This window comes from Anolis carolinensis, chromosome 1 (assembly GCF_035594765.1).
Source record: "Anolis carolinensis isolate JA03-04 chromosome 1, rAnoCar3.1.pri, whole genome shotgun sequence".
NCBI classification, from domain to species: domain Eukaryota; kingdom Metazoa; phylum Chordata; class Lepidosauria; order Squamata; family Dactyloidae; genus Anolis; species Anolis carolinensis.
In genome coordinates, this window is record NC_085841.1 from 315767746 (window position 1) to 315788277 (window position 20532).

Genomic DNA, 20532 nt, shown 5'->3' on the forward strand with positions numbered 1-20532 from the left:
GTTTTCATGTTACTACCACAGCCACCATTCCAAGTCAGAAGATGGAATAAATATAAATAGCCAAGATTAACATTTCATTAAGGCGTTTTGTTTCATGAGAGAAATGAGGATGCCAATGTTGTATAATAAAGCACCAGAACTGGCATGCATGCTGACTGAGTAAACTATTAAGTTGGGACACTGATTGGAATCAGTCATTTAATTTCTGAGAAAATCCAAATTAAATGAATGGGCTAATTAAAGGTCTTGCTCAATCATATTTTTGTTACATGCTCTAGGCTGCTGCTGATCTTGAATTACAAGGAAAAGAAGACCTAGGTGGCTATTCATGCAGAAAGGTAGTTTCTAACTGGCATCGTTATGAAGATACTGAGAAGGAAACACAAAATGACAGTGGTGAATCTCAGCGTGGGACAGACTACAGTGTTCTGCTTAGCTCAGCAGGTAAGAGAGAAAGCATAAACAGCTGTTAATTTTGTACTTGTTTCATAATAATGACACTTGCAAGCTCACTGATGAGAATGAAACAGACCTTAAAAGTTACTTTTATATCAAATTCGTTCATAAATATTAGTTCATAAATATTTACTTCATGGATATTGGTGGTACCTTTAGGAAGAAAAGCAAGAATATAGTAGGTTGATCTGTATTTAGTCATTTCATTGATTGATTTTGGACACTGTTGGGCATTCTTGCATATTTTAGCCAAGATTCATTCTTGGCCCTGTCTTAGGGTGATGAACCAGAAACATTTTGTGTGGAAAAATATATATTCTACTACTGAGCTACACCAGGGGTGGGGAGTATATATGGAAGAATAGGCGTATATGAGTGGTCACCTTCCTGTTGTTTTCCCAAACCAAAAATATTTTTGGTTACTTTTGGTTGTGTGTGGGGAAAGTTTGGCTGTTTCCAAAGTGACAGTGTTTTAGTGGGTCTAATTCTAATTTGAACTATCAAGTGGATTTAGTACATTGAAATATAAGAGAGATCCTGTCTTGCAGTATAAAACAGTTTGTCTTCTTTCGTCCTTCATGGGGATGGAAGAGGAAAGCAAACAATGGAGGAACAGTTCCCAATAGATATGGTCAGATTAGTCTTCCTGCCATGTAATTTTTCCTGGGAGGGAGTGATAGTTTCAGGTTGTTTTAGAGGCCAGGAGGTGCTTATCTTTAGACCTGCAGTCCTAGAAATTGAAGCAAGAGTATTCAGAAGGTGGTAAGCTAGCTTGGTGTAGCTGCTCCTCTCTGATCAACAGATGGGATGTTTTTGAGCACCTGGAGATGCTGTACTCAATATGTCTCTTTATTATAGTTTTTCACAGATAATGTGTGTTTGGATTTTGCTCTTGTTTTTGAACTCTGATTCACCCTTCCTTTTTTTCAGAAAACTGCAGTCTTGTACAAAAATCTTGCATGAACACCAGCAATCTTCTAACACAAAAATCTTACACACAAAAAAAATCAGTCTGGCCCCAAAATAATTGCATCTTATGTTTTGCTGTTTTCTGTGCAAGATTTCTGTAACACACAACTTTTGTTGTTCAAGATTGCTGTCCTTGCATAGTGATGGTTGTGTAGTCTCAAGTAATTTTTGACTTAGTGTGATCCTGCAGTAAATCTGTCATAGGGCTTGCAAGGCTGAGAGAATGTAACTTGCCTTTGGTCACTTAGTTATTTTCCATGGCTGAGTATGGATTAGAACCCTAGTCTCCAGAGTCACAGTCCAATGCTCAAATCACTAAAACCACACTGGTTATCTTGTTTTTGCATAGAAAACAACAATCTTGTTCAAAGAACATGTATTGTCTGTAAACAATGTTGTTTTGTGCAGGCTCGCACAATTCTCTCACATCAAAACCATGTGTATTCCTGTCTGTAATACTTTCCTGCAACAATACAGATTCTTCTTCATGGTCTCTGTAGTTAACACAAGTGGGCTGTTCCTGTGCAAATGTTGTGGCAGTTAAAATGGAACTGAGGGAAAGAGAAAGGGACAGCCCGCATTGCAAATGCACGGCGCAGGGAAAAGAGCTCTAGAGCATTTTAAATATTTGTGTGCTTTCTGAGTTCATAGATGGCCACTTGAAGAATCAGTTAAAGGTAGGCAATCTATTCATGAGAACAGTACAGAAAGATTTGTTTTATTTACAGCGGGCATAAATTTATGGAAATTATTTGTCCTCACTTGTGAGAATGAAATATTCAAATATTATCATCCCTACTGAGGACTGAATGACACCTGCTGAAAAATCATATGACATAGCCTTTATGCAACTGTTGTTTCTGTTTATTTTCCCCTGCTTACAGTTTGAATTATGTAGTCTTCGGAGGACAGTTTTGTGTGGTCTTGTTGTTTTGTGGTTAGGTCAACAAGTAAGTAAATGGTGGCTAAACTTTCACTAGAGTGTAAGTTAAAATACAAAAAGCAGCACAAAAGGAAAATGACAGAAATGGCCAACACTTTTGACAGCTAGTATATATTTAGTGTTTAATTAATCTTTATGGGATCCAGAACAAATTTGTGAGAAATATTTTTTACAGTATATACCTTATATCCTACACAAATCCATCTATCTTCTTCTTGGAAGCAAAGAGGCATCAATACATGAGAAAGTGATTGGTTAAAGGGAGTCTTATAGAGCATGCTTGTTTGTTTGTTTCACCTTCCTATTTCTTTCAGTGATCTATATACTAAGCCTTTTTGCTTTCTTTCTACCTGCAAAGGTCACTTTCCCTCTTCTCCCAAAGTTAGTTAGTCTTTTGTCTCTGTTTCTCTGGGAAGGAAGCATTCGTGAGACTCCTGCTTCTGGATGGCTTATATCTATCTATGTGAGTTAACCTTTAGGGGATCTTCTACTCAAATGTAAATAATTTTTTGTCTGTCTTTTCCTTGGCCCAAGAGGAATTTCGTGAAACAATAAATGTAACTTTTTCTTATTTACCTTACAAAACCATTCTGACTATTTTCTCCTGTTTTCTACCACAAGCTCAAATTGTACTTGTTGAACTGAGCTCTGCTTGATATACAGTGTTCCCTCGCTACTTCGCGGTTCACTTTTCGCGGATTTGCTGTTTCGCGGTTTTTCAAGAAACTAAAAGACTTATAAATTATAAAAATTACAATTTACAGCCTAAGGAAGGGAGGAAAGAGAAGCCAAAGGGAGAGAAAAGGAGCCCAAGCAGCAATGGGAGGAGAAGGAGGCGATTTATCAACACACAATTGGTTGATAAAGACTTAAAATAGTGTATAACTACTAAAATAATGTATAAATATTAAAATAAATATAGTGCCCCTACTTCGTGAATTTTCACTTATTGCGGGTGGTCCTGGAACCTAACCCCAGCGATAAGTGAGGGAACAATGTGCCTTTTTTCTCACATAATAGTTACCACCGCGTAATAGCCACAATCCCATTTTTTGGGGTGGCAAAATTAGTATTTTTGTGTTCCTTGCACCCTTTATCCACATGTCCACAGGTCTACTTCCTTGGAGCTATGGGGATTCACTCGGCTAATAGTTGAGTGAATCCCCGTAGTTGGAAAGGCAGCAGGTAACAGGCAAGTGAAGTTTTACTCCCCGACGTGCCTGTCTCCCTTCCAGCTCCTGGGCTTCATTCAGGCCCCATAGCTCTTTTTTTTTCACCGCATGATAGTCACCAAAAAAAGGGATTAAAAGTGCGACTATTACACAATGAAATATGGTAGATACTAAATATTCCTACATTTATTTCACATAAACCATCATGCTGTATAGCCATCCAAGGTAATATTTTAAACAAGACCATGGGGGATCTCACAAACTTTTAGTTTTAATAATTGAATGAGCAGAAGCTGAAACGTTTTGTTTCTTCCTTTATAAATTTTTTTGTATTTATCACTCTAAGGTGTGCATGTCTGTGAGTTAAGAAACTAGCTACTTTTCAATAATTAGAAAAATTAGAATGTTTTGATATATTTCAGTTAAATAACTGGGTGTATCTGATGATTCAGTAGTTCTGTTTCACATCATCTCAATGTGCAGTCTTGTTTTGATATATTTCAGTTAAATAACTGGGTGTATCTGATGATTCAGTAGTTCTGTTTCACATCATCTCACCTCTGTTTGTAACTATGGGTTGTTCATATGTTGGATGTTTGTAACTTTGAGACTGCCTCTGTGTGTGTGTGTGTGTGTGTGTATATATATGTGTGTGTGTGTGTGTGTGTGTGTGTGTGTGTGTATATATATATATATATATCTCAAAATACTCATGTATAAGTCTAGTAAGCGTAGTCAAAAAATCAACCCAAAAAGCCTGGGCCAACTTATTTACAGCTCAACCTGAGTCCTGTTCCTTAACTTTAATCTTTTCTAGTCTTTTGGAAATACTGTGTGGGGAAATAGTGATGGCCAGGGGTAGGCAGCCCCTTTAGGCTGTATTGGTGTTTTCTCTCCTTTGTGGAATCACACTTGAATTATTCATATCCAAATTCATAATTTTGGTCCCAAATCTGCCCTTGACTTTTACATGAGGTCAATTTATGCATGAGTATATATGGTAAATTTGCACAATTCTTATTAAGCAATAGAATTCTTTCTGTAAAATAAAGATTGAAATGACACCTTGATTGTTGGGGTTTTTTGTGTTTGAATATAAAATTATTCATTTTAATTCACCAAATATTGCAGTACCCAATTAACAAATCCTCTGACAAAGATGTGTTTTCCTCTAAGTGGTTTTTCTTTTTTTTGAGTGGAAGTTGACTTGCCCAGTTCCCCCCCGCCCATCCCCTTTTATTTTTGTTTCTGCAACATGGGCGATAGGATACTGGTGAAAAAGGATTAGAGAAACACAGATATTTGGTACTGAGTCAGATCATGATATCTGTAGTAAACAATTCAATAAAGCTTGAACTGGGAAAGAATGGGATTTTATTTTAGCTGACACTATATGCGTATGCCTGCCTACAACAGACAAGGTGTAAATAGCAGCTTCTCCAGAATTCCTTATTGACCATGCATGAATCTCAAGAGTGGAGAGAAAATTGAAGATCAGTATGTTACAGAAGTATCCCTCTATAGGGTTTTTCACCAAATCATAAAAAATAAAAGGAAAGGAAACAGTATTTCCTGTATTTATAAGTTTTCCAGTTTTCTCCAGAAAGTTCTAAACACTTTTATTTAATCATGTGTGGCACATCAGACCTAGTTGCTTTCTTTCACATGTGTATACTGTTAGTTTTGAATAAATAGTTTTATTAACGTGTTGTCGAAGGCTTTCATGGCCGGGATCACATGGTTGTTTTCCCCACCCAGGATCTTCCACAGATATATAAACCTTCCTTGCTTAGTTTCTCCATATACAGTAGAGTCTCGCTTATCCAAGTTTCTGGATTATCCAAGCCATTTTTGTAGTCAATGTTTTCAATATATCGTGATATTTTGGTGCCAAATTCGTAAATACAGTAATTACAACATAACATTAATGCGTATTGAACTGCTTTTTCTGTCAAATTTGTTGTAAAACATGATGTTTTGGTGCTTAATTTGTAAAATCATAACCTAATTTGATTTTTAATAGGCTTTTCCTTAATCTCTCCTTATTATCCAAGATATTTGCTTATCCAAGCTTCTCCCAGCCCGTTTAGCTTGGATAAGTGAGACTCTATTGTACCTCACAAACCCTGAGGATTCCTGTCATAGATGTGGGCAAAACGTCAGGAGAGAATACTTCTGGTACATGGCCATACTGCCCGGAAAACACTCAACGACCCAGTTTTATTAACATTTCTGAGTGCTGTTTTTATAGTGTAGGAACCTATTCCTATTCTTTCTATGTTATTTTTGTTGTTGCTGCCAAATTTTCTGTTAAAGAAGTAATGCCTAGAAATACATTTATTTCATTAATTGAGGTGTACCTGTGTACCCCCAGTGTCTTTCAGAGTGTGTCTAGGTGCAGATCTGCCAGAGATTGTGTATGGCTGACTCATGGATATAAGATGTGAACTCATCCTCATATGTAGTTTACTTTTAGAGAAGAGAATAATAATTCATCCCTACTGCATCTTGTCAGTACAGCATGATGGACACATGTTCTTTATTATAGATGAATGTTCTCTATAGCAAATGTCTCTAACTCAACTTTTTCTTGGCACATTCTGCTTCTTTGGGTCCTCTTTCTAGAGATCTAAAAAAAATATGATTTTTGGATTTAACTGTTCTAGTCTTCTCTTTTTCATTTGATGACTGCAGACTGATGAAATACAAGTTCATTATGAGATTTTTTTTAAAAAAAATTGTTCATGTATTTTGTTATAGTCCTGATGGCTCTTTATTATAGAGAATGGAGCAACAGCACCTCCTATGACTGAATCCAAACTCAAACTTCAAGGCATCTGAACTGGACTTTGAGACAATATACTTCCTATCTGTTCTGTTCTGTCCTTTCTGTCCAAATGGCATTGAATGTTCGCCGTGTATGTGTACTGTGATCCGCCCTGAGTCCCCTTGGGAAGATAGGGCGGAATATAAATAAAGTGTTACTATTATTTTATTGACACAAAGACATAGTATGACACAGCAAACGAGATATATATGCTGGATTATGGATTATGTATTATGTATTATTATTATTAATAATAATAATAGATGGTTTTGACCATACAGATTATCCACCCATTTGTCCAAAATTATGTCAAAAGTTCCAAATCTTCCTTTCTGCTTTCCTTCCTTTTCTATGCAAAGAATGGGAAAGCAGAAGAAAGTCTATGAGATAACTGTTTTAGTCGTTTGGCAAACTTCCTGATGGTACTTTTGTATTTTATATTAATAGAAAGGTAAATAAAGGCTTCGGGAATGCTTCTACCATGTATTTGGTGGACTTTCTGCAAGACAGCTTGAACAATCATCTAAATCCAAATATTTTGGAGTGTCAAGTATCAGCTATATCTTTGTTTTGGAATACTAAGTTTTACATCAACAATGAAAAGATCTCAACATGGTGTCATTCTCTTGAAACTAGTCCCACCATTGTTATCCCAAAAGAACTTGCACAAGGCTTTAATTGGAGTTACACTTGAGCCACCTTAGAAACTGACACTTAGACATATTTTGTGGAAGGTGTTATTTCTTATAGTATGTGCCAAGTTTCAGAGTTGGGGACCCTCGCCTTTTGATAGGAACTTCGTGTAATACATTTAAGTCTGTGATATTATGCTTAAGATTCAGTGGTCGTTTACACTGCAACATTGACCTTGCAGTATCCGGTGTTATAAAGCTTTTGGATCAGTTCTATCTGGGAGGGTGACTACTTGTTCCAGCTGCATAGGTACTGGTGCACCACCATTGGCATTTTTGAAGTAGCCATATGGAAGGCTGTTTTATATTTGTTAGACAATATATTAATTGGTCACTTTTGATTTTTTGATTTGGGTTCTCATGGTGGTAAAGAATCCTTTTTTTCTTTGTGAAGTAAAGCATAATAATGCTAAAATAAATGTCATACTTGGTTTGCTGTTGCCACAAAATCATTGAAATATGTTAATATTTAAACATGATTATTGTGACTCTGTAGACGTGATTTAACTTAATAAAAATGCAAACTGTCAGCATTTGCAGCTTAATTCAATGAGAGTCATTAACATTCCATCTACATTTATAGAGGTATAAAAGTTTATTAAAATGCTTGCTGAACTGATTGCCTTTCATAATGTATAGGATTTCATTTCAAAATTAGGGAAAATGCTGTTCTTGTTTGTTTTAGCCCCCTAAAAACTAAATAACTCAGTTTCCTACATTGTATCTTTTCTGTTCTTTTAGTCATGCATTTAAGGCCATGAATGTTGCCAAGGAATTTCATTTTAATAATCACCTTTACATCATTTTGATTACTTTTGATTAATGATTTTATTATTGTAATATAATATGTCTTCATGCAAATAAAAACTTTTTTATTTTCTTAAAGACCAAGCCTTACCCACATAGCATTTTAATATGGCAGTACCTCTTTCTGCCACAATTACCACTCACTGTGATGTGAACAGTGTATATTGGGACTGTTTACTGCCAGGGGCCATGTAGCAGCCTGGCTGAACATTCCTTCTTCTCCTAGTTTATTCATCTGGAAAAGAAAGGTGAAAAGAATTTGTTTTAGTAGGTATGCATGACTTATCATCTAATAAGCCAAATGCAACCCCTAGCCAGACATGGTCTCTCTCTAAGGGGTTGACAAACCTGCTTTTGCTGCCTGCCAAAACAAGGTGGATTTTTATGCAGAATATATGGCAAGTAGTTTGTTTCTGGGTCACATATTATAGAGACCTGGTTTTGGGCATAGCATTTAATCATTGTTAGCTTTAGCAAAGGCTGTGTATTGGTACAGGACTAAAAGATACTTCCTGTTTTCATTTACTACACATTTGTGTGCCCCAAACACATTTTTCATTTAGAATAATTTTGTTCTCATTTACTGGTGTTCTCTTATTGAACAATCACTTAATCTAATGTTTGTACAATTGAAATACTGTGAACTTCCATTTTGATATATTCAGTTTTTCATTTATGGCAAATGTGAAAATTGCAATCCGCTGAAATTTAATTACTGGTATAATCACACTTTCTTTCAAAGTTTTTTATGCTTTATGAGTCAAATATGAGATTGTGGTAGAAGATGCTGTCACATATGAATGCTATGGTCCTTCAGTGCAGAATAATAATTAACTTAGTTTTCAAAGCCACAAAGTAGTGATTGAAATCAGAGAAGTCTGAGAGGAAAAACATATTTTCATTTAGCTTGGTCTCTACATCTTCAGTCATTTCAAATTCTTTCACAGGGCCCCTTATCCATTCTTTGCCACTTGGCTTCTTAAATGTAAAGTTACATTTGGCAGTGATGTACACCTATCAGCATTACTAGTAACTTATCGCAGGTCTATTATTTCCTGTCTTTTCTGTAATGCAATAAGATAATTGGTTTCAAACTTCTTTGGAGTCTTCTTCATGGAGGTGTTATGTGTGTATCAGCTGTACACCCAGACATTGCTTATGTGATTTTGTAGATATCCGTTCTGGTTAGGCATAGGTAATGATGTAAATATTTCACCTGGAGCAGAATATGCCACAATATGGGGGTGTTCTGTTCCAGATAAAATACTTACATCATTCCCCATTCCTATCCATAACAGATCTCTATTTTTGTCTGGTGTGGGCAGAGTTTAACCCTACAGCCCTTCATCTACCCTCCCCCCTCCCCAACAGTACTCAAACATAAAGCAAAAACAAGAAAGTTGCCTAATCTGGAAGCCTCCAGGAACAGCAACTCTTTTTAAAAATAGGTCACAGGGCCAATCTGTATGGTTAAAACATTAGTATTTAAAACATTTAAAAACCAGAAATGAATGCCTGGCCAATTCCAATTTGTTTTTTTATATTTTCGAGTAGTTCATATTATTCCAGAGGATCAATTGGACAGAAAATTGATCATATTTCTCTTGTGAGGAGGGTCCCATAGACAGAAAATTGGCTGTGTTTCTATCTAGAGGGAGACTGAGCAACTTCCAGAAATACAGGAGATACATGTGCCCTGAGTGTGCCCCAAAGTCTAGAAGATAGGGTGCATAATCAGTGTCAGCTGGAGACTATGATCAAAACAGTCTTATAGAGAGAGCATGCTGGACCTGCCAAAATTGCTTTCTCCTCCTATAAATATAACGAACCCCCACTCACCAGATGTACACTATGCCCTATGCACTAGTACAGCTTTCAAAGTACCAAGTACAGTTTGTCCTCTCTATATTTTGTCAAGAAATATAGTGCTGCTTTAATCATAATCTTCAGGAGTCATTGGTTGCACTGCCTGCCTTCTAGACTCTGAAATGCATTGCAGATACACGAAGCCCTTAAACATCTGGAACTTACTCATTTCTGAAAGAGACTGAGATGAGAAGCTTAATGAGGAAAAGAACAAATAGAGATCTCTGAAGCAAAATAGGTTATAACAGTTTGGGAAACTGTCAAGAGACCCTTCTGCATTTAGACTCACATGGGATCTTGGATGGCTCCAACTATGTTTTTAAATACTTTAAAAATGTTTTTTGCATATTGGGATGCACTTACTTCATGCTTTGATCCCTCTGGGCCATTTTATGACCGAGAGAGAACTCTTTTCTGAAAGGAAATGAACAGAAGGCAACCTTTAGGTTAATTCCTTTTGGAAGACAAGTCCTTTCTTGCTCTGAAAAACATTATATAATTTCCGCCCTACATCCCCTATACTAGACGGTGTTGTGGGTATCCTCCCCACCCAAATTAATACAGAGCTTTTGTTCTTTTTTGCATATGATGCATCAAAAGCTTATCTTATGAGATAATATGGGAGTAATTAAGCAAAGCAACTAGCTGATTTTTTTAACTTTGATAAAACAGAAATGTAGACTTTTTCCATTTTATATTTCTCAGGTTTTGTGTTTTCAGTTTTAGTTGTGGATTTTCCAATGTTAATTTAACCTCTTTATCAGCTTTGTTTTTGTTGGTGCTAAGAGGAGGTGAAACACAAGTCTCCTTTAGAGCTTTTGGGAATAAGTCTTGAAACAAGTGAAATCTTTGTTCAAGCAGAAGGAACAAAAGAAGTGGAAATAATGGAATAATGTGATTGGACAATAAGACTTTCTCTGTGTTTGAAGTGCCCTCAGTCACTTATTGATCTGTCTGTCTTAAGTATCCCAAAATAGATTTTTCGCTTCAGTCCACAGCTCATTTAAGATTGTGTTGGCTTTCTATAATTAAAGAAACTCAACTGGCTAAATGCAAGTACTTGAGTTTAACTAGATTATGCTTTTCAATATGAAAACACTTTTAGACTAATGTATGAATGAATAGTTCATTAGGTTGTTTATGTGAAAAGAAAGATATATATTATTAAGATCAAAATAGCACATTATTTAACATGCCATCTACTACCTGTAAAAATTCAGATAAAAACTATGGACACATAATATTTTACACACACACACACACACACACACACACACACACACACACACACACAGCTTCAGGGAGACAAACTTCCTCTGAACAAATCTTGCTAAGAAAACCCATGATATGTTCGTCTTGGGTAACAATAAATTGGAAGTTATTTCAATACACAAAAGAACAAATGTATAAAATATTATATGTAAACAGTTTTTTCTTTTCTTTGTAATATGCGTGTCTGCAACATATTTGAATTTTATAACCAATATTGTGTATTATGTTCATAACGTGTTTATAGTACTCAATTACAAAGTAATGTTTTAATTGTTGTAGAAATCAGTTGGTATACATTCTTGTTCTAAAAATACATGAATTCAAAATGGGGAATATGGTTTAAATAAATTATCAAAATGGTTTTTACTTAAAACTACCCTGATAAATCACCCTGCATTTGATCTCCTGGGGATAAGGGAGTACTTCCTAAGAAATGCACACATATAAAAATGCTTGATCCCAGGGAGTTATTGTTATAAAAAAGCAGAAAATGTGGACTGAAAAATGGCTGAGATGATTACCTCAGTTGGCTGAACCACAACTGTGTTGTATGAAAATAATTGAGAAATGAATCAGGACCCCTTTAAATACACCAAGATATCAAACTATTATAATAAAAATGTAGAAATTGGCAACATCGTAGGCTGGATTTCCATCTGTTCAACATTTCCTTTCTAAAAGTTTCCAACATTACATAATGTTTTTCCCTTATCAAACAATCTGTCAGCCTTTTATGCATTTTGAAGTGTTAGGAACAGGAAATATCAAAATTGATATCTTTGTCACACAGAAATAAATTGAAGCTAGTTGTTAAGTGATTTCCAAGCATGTGCATTTTTACTATTCTAACATGTGGGACATTTTCTTGCTCTGAATGACACATGTTGTTCAGTAAAAATGCTAAGAAATGAGTTTTAAAACATGTAAGGTGCAATACTGCACAATAAGATTCAGTGTGTTGCAAAACCCTCTTCTCTTAATTTGAATAGTACTTCATGGAAAATCTGTGCTTTCTTTATACAATAGGACAGAGAAAGAAATTTAGTTAGAGGGATCAACATAATTGCACATGAGATGATTGAATATGATTTTTTAAACATTTTTATTTAAATTTTGGTTGGTTTTCAATATGACAAAGACAAATTTATTGCCAGCCTGAATTCACCCATACCTTTCAAATATTGCTGTTCCTCATCATTCTTGATGTCGGATATGAAACTGCAGCTATCCTTAATTCTTCATCATTTCAGAATTTGTTGTCCTATATATCTCACCTTTTCATTGTTTTGAAATAAAATCTCATTATTCATAGTTACAGCATTGTATTTTCCTAAGCATACTACTTGATTTATAGTCTAAAACAGTGATTCCCAAAATGGGCGCTACCGCCCCCTGGTGGGCACTGCAGGGGAGCGGTGATGGCACCTATTAGGACATGGAGGTGGGGCCAGGGGAGTGGCAGGGCCTTTTCCCAAGTGCCGGAGACAGGGCTGAGCACCTGTTAGGACATAGAGGGCAGAGCTAGAGGAGTGGGCGTGGCTTCTTCCCAAGAGCCCGAGACAGGGCTGAGTCTCTATACCTATCCTGAGAGGCCTTTTAGGACTAAAGGATGGGGCTAGGGGCGGGGCCTCTTCCCAAGAGCACAAGACAAGGCTGAGCCTCTGTATACCTCCCCTGAGGCGCTTGTTAGAACACGGGGGCGGGGTATAGAGGTTTAGCCCCATCAGGCACTTGGCAAAAGGCCCCGTCCCCTCCTCTAGCCCTGCTTCCTGTGTCCTGGCAGGCGCTTCAGGACAGGGATAGAAGCTCAGCCCTGCCTCAGAGCTCGTAACTTTGCCCATCCCAGTCCTGGCTGCCCATTTGTGGCCCCGCCCACCTCCCCCTCTCAGCCCTGCATCTTGGACTAGGGGGGAGGCTCAGCCCCGCCCTCTTGAGCAGGAGCCATGCCCACCCCTCTAAGCCACGTCCCCTTTCCAGGGGGCGCTGAGTAATATTTTTTCTGGAAAGGGGGCAGTAGGTCAAATAAGTTTGGGAACCACTGGTCTAAAACCTGATTTTGGGTTTTCAGGACTCAGGATTAATTTTAGAACAGGCCATTCAGTGGTCTGAAAATAGATGTTCTGGAGCTAGAAGACAGCAATGTTGAGGGTTGTTATTCTAATTCCCCTCCCCTCTAAAACAGATATATTACTGACATTTAGTCTAATTTTTTAAAATTAAGTTTGAACAGTTAACAGTTAACTCCCAGTTACATTCAGTTTACTGCCAATGCAGTATTAACTTGCTGAAATAGCATGAAATTGTACTAGTGATAGTATTGTTTAATACTAACTCACTTTGTGACTCATAATCCTTGCTTTATTATTCATAATTTCTAATAATTTTTATTAGCTGTTCTTGTCCATGTTGCTGGTTTCATCAAAGTTATACCAGGAAACTCTTAAGATTAAATATAACAATTTAAAAATAAAAATACTTTAAAATAAGTGTCTCTCAGACAAAAATGCTGCCATGTGGAAAATGGTAATTCATGAAAAAGATTACTGTAAGTCCATATTAGTGTTGACTCAACTGCACAGTATTCCCACATGGAAAATATACCTCCCATATATCTGTTTTGGATTTTATATCTGAAGAATCTTACATTCATCAGTGAACATCTGTTTGCCTCATATAAATTAAGACCTTGAAAATAAAGAATAATCTCATCCCTTTCCTAATCCGAATGGTCTATAGATATTCAAGAAATGCCATACTTTCAAGTGTTGCCTGTATGTTGTTAAAGGAAGGTCATCTGATTCACCTCCCAGAAAAGGTTGAAAATGAGTCAGTCAAATAAACCAACCCGCTCTTACCTGGCTTCTTTCAGAGAGACAGCCTTCAGGATCTCTGCAGAGTGACTTCTACCACTATGCAGAAATCTGAAACTGCTTCCCTGTGTTACATAGGTCTTAGAACACACTTCAGTGCAGAGACTACGTTTCTCAACCCTTATTATCTTACTACAAAAGTGTCTCTTTGAAGGACATGTTTGTGACTTTTGTTTCTATTAATCGCCCTCACGTTGTCCTTCTTTTGTACATACGACTTGTTTGATAAATAACATTTTAGCTGTTCATTTAGATTATTATCATCTTTTCGAAAGAAAGTAGGTGAGAGGGAAAATTGAAGTATAGTAGATACTAAGTAGTTTCTAAACACATGTTTAAATATTCTACTTGCCCTTCTGACATTATTGTTATTCCTGGAACCATGTAATGAATTCGAGTTATGTTCATGTTGCACATAGTATTCCCAATTTTAAAAAAGAATAAATTAAAACAATTTGTTGTTCTTGTTCATTTTGTTGTTGTGTGCTTTCAGGTTGTTTCCTACTTATGAGAATCCAAAGTTGAATCCATCACAGGGTCTTCTTTACAAGATTTGCTCAGAAGGTGTTTACCATTATCTTCTTCTGAGACTGAGAGAGTGTGACTTGCGCAAGGTTACCCAGTGTGTTTTCATGGTTGAGTGGGGATTCAAACCCTGGTTCCAGAGTCACAGTCCAGTGTTCACACCACTATACCACACTGTCTCCCGATTAAAACAGGGAAACCCCATGCAGAGCACATTATTGTAGTCTAATCAAGAAGTTACTGAGACATGAGCCACTGCACTCTGCCTTCCCCAAGAAAGGGTGGAGCTGATGCACTAGCCAAAACTGGGCAAAGGTGCTCCATCAACACCCTGGCTTTTCAGAGGCAGCACTGGGTCCAAGAACACGTCCAAGTTATGAACCAGAATTTTCAGAGGGAGATGTCAGTCAAAATGTCACTGCAGTCTTGCTAACAAATACGTACATTATCAAACTGCAGTTCCATACAGCTTAGGTTCCATCCTTTACATGCGATGGATGGCCAGAACTACAGAGTTAGAGATATCACCAAATGAGTGTCTCTGAGGATAATGAATGACCTGGCTAAAATTCTACACAATCTCTGTTATAACAACAAAAATTCCTGTTAAAAGCTTTCTAGATTGAGATAAACTACACTTGTAGAATTGTTTTCATCTGCCAAGCTAACCGCTTTATCAGAATAAGAATCATGTAGGTATATTTAGCATACTGATAAATGTTTGCTAGCTCTTTGCAATCACAGTATTATTTTCTTCAGAATGTTTCCACTGAATTGTACTTAATACGATTTATTTTTGAGTAGGTATGCTATTTTACTTTTGATGTAATAACACAGTATCCAGAATAAATATTTCAATATGGAAGACTGTGATGTATTAATCCATGTATTTCTTCTTTATATATTTTGCATTAATGCAGGAAGGAAGCCACAACACTGAGCTTGAAAGACTTGAGCAGCTCAGTTAGCAACAGGGTATCTTGGAATCTGTCATGTTTAGTTTTGCCATAAGTTGAAACTAACTCGATGATAAGTAATAACAATTTAACGAGGGAAGACGAGTGTGACATTTTAAAAGGTCAAGATGTACAGTAAAAATGATATGATTGTAAAATTAGAAATTATTTATTAGCCAGATTTCCTGTGTGAAGACTAGGAATGACAAATTGAAGATGTTATTCCACAGAATGAGTGTATTCAGAATTTTGTTCTAAATCCATAAGGCCTCTTGTTTGTATTTGGTAAGGACCATGTTAATTGTTTAAATGGTTTAAGATTGTGTACAGGATGGGATTTCACTATTATTTACTGATTGTAATAGCTGATCTGTATGCTTTTATTCTGTTGCAAATACAAATCTGACAGATGCTTCAACGTGGTTCTGACTTTGCGGTGAACAGTTTGTTGTGGCTTAGTGTTGCACAACTAAGTGTGACTGAGCCAGTATTGAACCAAAACTTCCTTTAAGGTTTCTCTGCTGTCACTTTGTTCACATTGCACTTCTTTTCCCACCTACATTTTCCTTTCATTCAGAACCAGACTCCACATTAATTATCTGCTCCATTTCTTCACTGTTTATTTCATTTTGCCAGCCACCTCTTCATCTTTGTAGCTTTTGAACGTTACCCTCCTTTTTCATCATTTCTGTCTGAATGTGATGAGATGGGGAAAGTGAAGAGCAGAGACTTAAGATGAGAGAACAATCTAACATTCAACAAAGGAAATGTAGGCATCATGTGATGTAAAATTAGCTGGTCTAAATATAACCTGATAACATTTACCTGTAACAATATAATCTGCATATTTTGCTTGTCAAAGTCGTGCAAATCGGAGTACAAGCTTTTGATATGGGCCGTGGTGCTAAAATAAGAAAAGGATGGTGCCTGCCACAAGGGTGTATAACAGATGTTTGTACAGGGTTTTGAACTCTATTATGAAAGTCATGAATGTTTAGTCCACTTGACAACAAACTGGAGCTGCTTGTCATAACTCCTTATATGCAGTTTCTATCATACTGGTTGACTGTAGTCAATCTTAGGCTACTGTTATGGTATGATATTTTAATAGGTGCTGGTAGGATGAACTATTCAATGTTGACACTTATCTCAGGTTATATTTTGGTGATTTGCTTGTATTGTAGATATTAAATTGTAGAGTGGAGTGTGAGTAAGTTTTGGATCACAACCAGGTTTGCCTTTCCAGATTAAAATGTCTTTCCTGCCTGTAGGCTAAGGTTCAGCAAAAGATTAAACTGACAAAGCATGGTAAAGATATGAGGCAATAATCCAGTTTAACAACAAGCTACAAAGTTTCTTATTCCCTTCAGCTAGAAACTCTGAAAGCCCAAATGAACGAATTCCTATTCACACTGTACATATTTTAATTGTAGTGGGAAAAAACCATGAAAAATAATACAGTATTTAAAACGAAGAATAATTTTAACCAATGTAAACTTATCAGTATTTCAATGTGAAGTGTGGGCCTGCTTTTGACTGATGAGAGAGTCCTGTTTATTTGGATTATTGTTGCTTTGTGACTTTAAGTCATTTCAGACTTAGGGTGACCTTAGGCCCAAAGCTTAGGGCGAGATCAAGGCAAATGACCGTGGACCCACAGGCCTTAGTTTGAGGACCCCTGGTCTAGATCACCAAATGAGGCCCCTTTAGTTCAATGTTTTGGTCATGAACAATTTGGCAACAGTAAAAGATTTCTGGATGCTAAAAATTCACGCAAAGCAACAACATGGAGTGTTTACAGCGGACTCTGCAGAAAATGCTTCAGCTGTACTCCACAAAAAAAGAAAATCAGCCTATTTAGTAAGCTTTGCAAATGCTGATTTAGTATAAGTTCATGTTTGATTTTATACCTACTTTATATGCCTGGGGTTTTGTAAAAATGTATTAAGCAGAATGTGTTCATGAGTGCTAAAGGTTTAAGAAGCCCTGGTTTAGATTGTGGGAAGCCTGTAGAACAATAAAAAATGCTTTGAAGGTAACAACCCCTGTAATCTGTTACTCAATGCAAAAATGAATTTTTATGGAGACAAGTAGGGAGAAGAGGAACAGCCAAACAGAAAGGCAGATAATTCTTTGACCATTTTATTGCAATTCATTGTTCTCAGTCAGTTGTATTTTTCTTTGCTCTGAGAGAATTTTTTCGTGTGTGTGTCTCTTCAGATTTGAAGCACTTCATATCAATTCTATTTCTGAACCAATTTTTTGAGTTTAGAAGATTGATATGTTGATCTTTGAAGAGAGATTTTTAGTAGGCTTTTTAAAATTAATTTTAATTTTTGTTTATTCCCTTGTGAAGAAATGTATAAAATGTCAACTCTTTATTTTTATTTTTTAATCTATATGTTTCTTCATTATTTCAGCAATATAAGTATTGTTATACAATTCATAAAGATAGTAATTTTCCAATATATTACTTATATCACCAATATATATAATTAAAACTAACTCTCCCCACATCATCTAGATATTTTTTTATTACAGCATTTCCATCTCGCCCTTTTCACCCCCTGGAGGTCTCAGGGCGGCTAATTTTAAAAAAAAAATTAAAACATTAAAATGGACTCCTACCTCCCATCTAAAAGACTATACAGCGAAAATATTCTACTAACTTCTTATCTTGCCATTCTGCTAACATTTTTTCTTAGAATACTTCATTATTCTGCCTTGCTATCTCAACATTTTATTTAATCCTCAAAACCCACAGGTATTTTTACATTTTCTTTTTTTTAAATAAATAATATAAATTGTTCCCATTCTATTGAAAGTTATCAGTTAACTTTTCCTTTATCAAGCAAGACAACTTGTTCATTTCTAAAACTATCTTCAAACCTTGTTTTTCTGTCTTATTTATCTGACCTGTCTTAACTAGATTTTCTTATTGAATCTTGGATCAGTCTTCCTTAACCTAAGAGTAAATGTGTAATAATTTCAGTTGTTTGTTTAAAATTGGCTAATGTTTCAAAGAGTTTTGATAATGTTATGGTTACTACCTGACCACAATGGCTTAAGATAATAGTTTGATTTTTCATTAGTATGAGTTAATGACAAGGTGGCTGGGAATGTCTATTGGGATGTTACAATTTGAATAATGAGAAAATTACACCAAGGAGAGGAGAGGTAAAGGAGACAAAACAAGAAATAGTATGTTGTTTTAAATAGGAATATTGACGTATTTCCTTAGAATAAAAAGTAAGTAGAATTATTAGCTGCCTATGTAGATTTCAAAAGATCATCTGCAGAAGTCCCTGTTTGCTTCTGCGTCTGTCTATCTAAATCTTTGTGTCTGCTTCCATATTTGTAAATTAGGAAAATATTGCCATGGCACTAAAATGTAATCCAATGGAAACAAAACTTGTAAAACTTACCCTGGAATTTCCAAGCACTGAGGAGTGATTAATCACTGTTATTAATTTTTGGTTTGAGTTTCCATATTTGTTTTGCATGCTTTTAATAATCCATGCCCCTTTTGCTAGGTTTGGTACTGCTTGTTCCTTAACTTGTGCACTTGAAGTCTTTAAATGTACCATTTAATTTTCCATCTTTTGCAGTTGCTATAAAAGCTGTGTGCATCAAATGTCACTTTTCCCTAGGGACTGAGAAGTACAATACGACTTAAGAAAAATGTTTAGAAAGTAGTCATATCAAAAAGTAGGCATTTATATACAGCAGTTCTCAAGTCTACTGCCTACATTAAAAAAGTACTATATACAGTAAACCCCAGTTAACCGAGCCCCGGTTAACCGATCCACTGGATTATCTGAGGGGCCGCAGGGGGCGCCCCTCCTCTCCAGTGAAAGGAGCCCTTGCCCCTCGGGCTGCTTCCTCCGGCTTCTTCCTCTCCTCTTGTGAGAAGGAGCTCCTTCGCGCGAGAGGAGGAAGAGGCGGGGCGCTTCCCCCTCCCTCTCCTCTTGGGAGAAGGAGCTCCTTCTCGTGAGAGGAGAGGGAGAGGCAGGAGGAAGCGGTCTGCGATCGTGGCCTGCTTCCCTGGGTCCAAGCGCCGAGCAGAGGGAGAAGTTTTGGGTTCACAGACCCAAAATTGCCAACTTTGAATACTGGCAGGTTTTGGGGAGGATTGACCCATGATTCTGAGAATTGTAGTTCACCCACTCCAAACAGAATACATAAAATACAAAGACAAATAATGCCTTTTTCAAATAACCCAGGCACCGCCGGGTCCCCAAGCTAGTCTATATCTATATATATCTATATCTATATATCTATATCTATATCTATCTATATCTCCTTAATAAAAGTGAAAATCTGTATGTATGTATGTGGCATGGGTGTCTGCTCACACAGACAGCCTCCGGCCTCCACAAACAGGCTATAGTTCCCAATGCTGAGGAGTCACCAAGTCACTCCATCAGCTGACATTGCAGGTTACAGTGAGCACCATGAACATGTAGCCTCAACCCCTGCCAATGTCCTCCCCAAACACTACGGCCCACCACCCAAGTAATGCTTTCGTTTAGGGACCATTTCATCCTAGATTTTGCATTTTCCTCCACCACAGGCAGGCATCCCAGGGTTCTCCATTGGTGTGAAATTTGCATGACCCTGCCTACTGCCCTTCCCTTTCAAATCTGTCTGCATAACAAACAGAGCAGAACTCAGCACCAACTAAACTTACTGGAGGAGTTTGGGGGATTGACTCCACATGGTGGAAGTTGTATTTCCCCCTGTATCAAGTCAGAGCACTGTGACTCCTACTGGGGAATTTAGAAGAGTTGTAGTTCACCTACACCCAGAATGCTATGAATCCAAACAATGATGGGTCTGGACCAAACTTGCACTGCATACCTGATATGCCCAGATTTTAATACTGGTGGGTTTTGAGGGGAATTGGCCTGGACATTTGGGAGTACAGTAGAATCTCACTTATCCAACATAAACGGGCTGGCAGAACATTGGATAAGCAAATATCTTGGATAATAAGGAGGGATTAAGGAAAAGCCTATTAAACATCAAATTAGGTTATGATTTTACAAATTAAGCACCAAAACATCATGTTATACAACAAATTTGACAGAAAAAGTAGTTCAATATGCAGTAATGTTATGTTGTAATTACTGTATTTACGAATTTAGCACCAAAATATCATGACATGTTGAAAACAT

General features: G+C 36.7%; 2 protein-coding genes across 6 annotated transcripts in view; one reads left to right on the forward strand and one right to left on the reverse strand.

Annotated features, from left to right (window-relative positions):
- Positions 1-20532, reverse strand: part of chrm5 (cholinergic receptor muscarinic 5) — a 74057-nt gene that overhangs the window by 41555 nt on the left and 11970 nt on the right. Inside the window, exon 2 of one of the 4 annotated variants that reach the window (XM_062967370.1) lies at positions 7985-8101. The exons of 2 other annotated variants lie outside the window; for them this stretch is intronic. The gene's annotated coding sequence lies outside the window, so the exon portion shown is untranslated. Of the gene's footprint in view, positions 1-7957; positions 8102-20532 lie in introns of all 4 variants that reach the window. One more of the 4 variants, XM_008103297.3, reaches the window with a different exon arrangement.
- The window catches only part of aven (apoptosis and caspase activation inhibitor), a 137722-nt gene that overhangs the window by 26432 nt on the left and 90758 nt on the right, over positions 1-20532 (forward strand). For both annotated transcript variants that reach the window (XM_003214498.3, XM_062967360.1), the window contains exon 2: positions 279-444. In XM_003214498.3, the coding sequence (XP_003214546.1) occupies positions 279-444 (166 nt within the window). The remainder of the gene's footprint in view (positions 1-278; positions 445-20532) is intronic.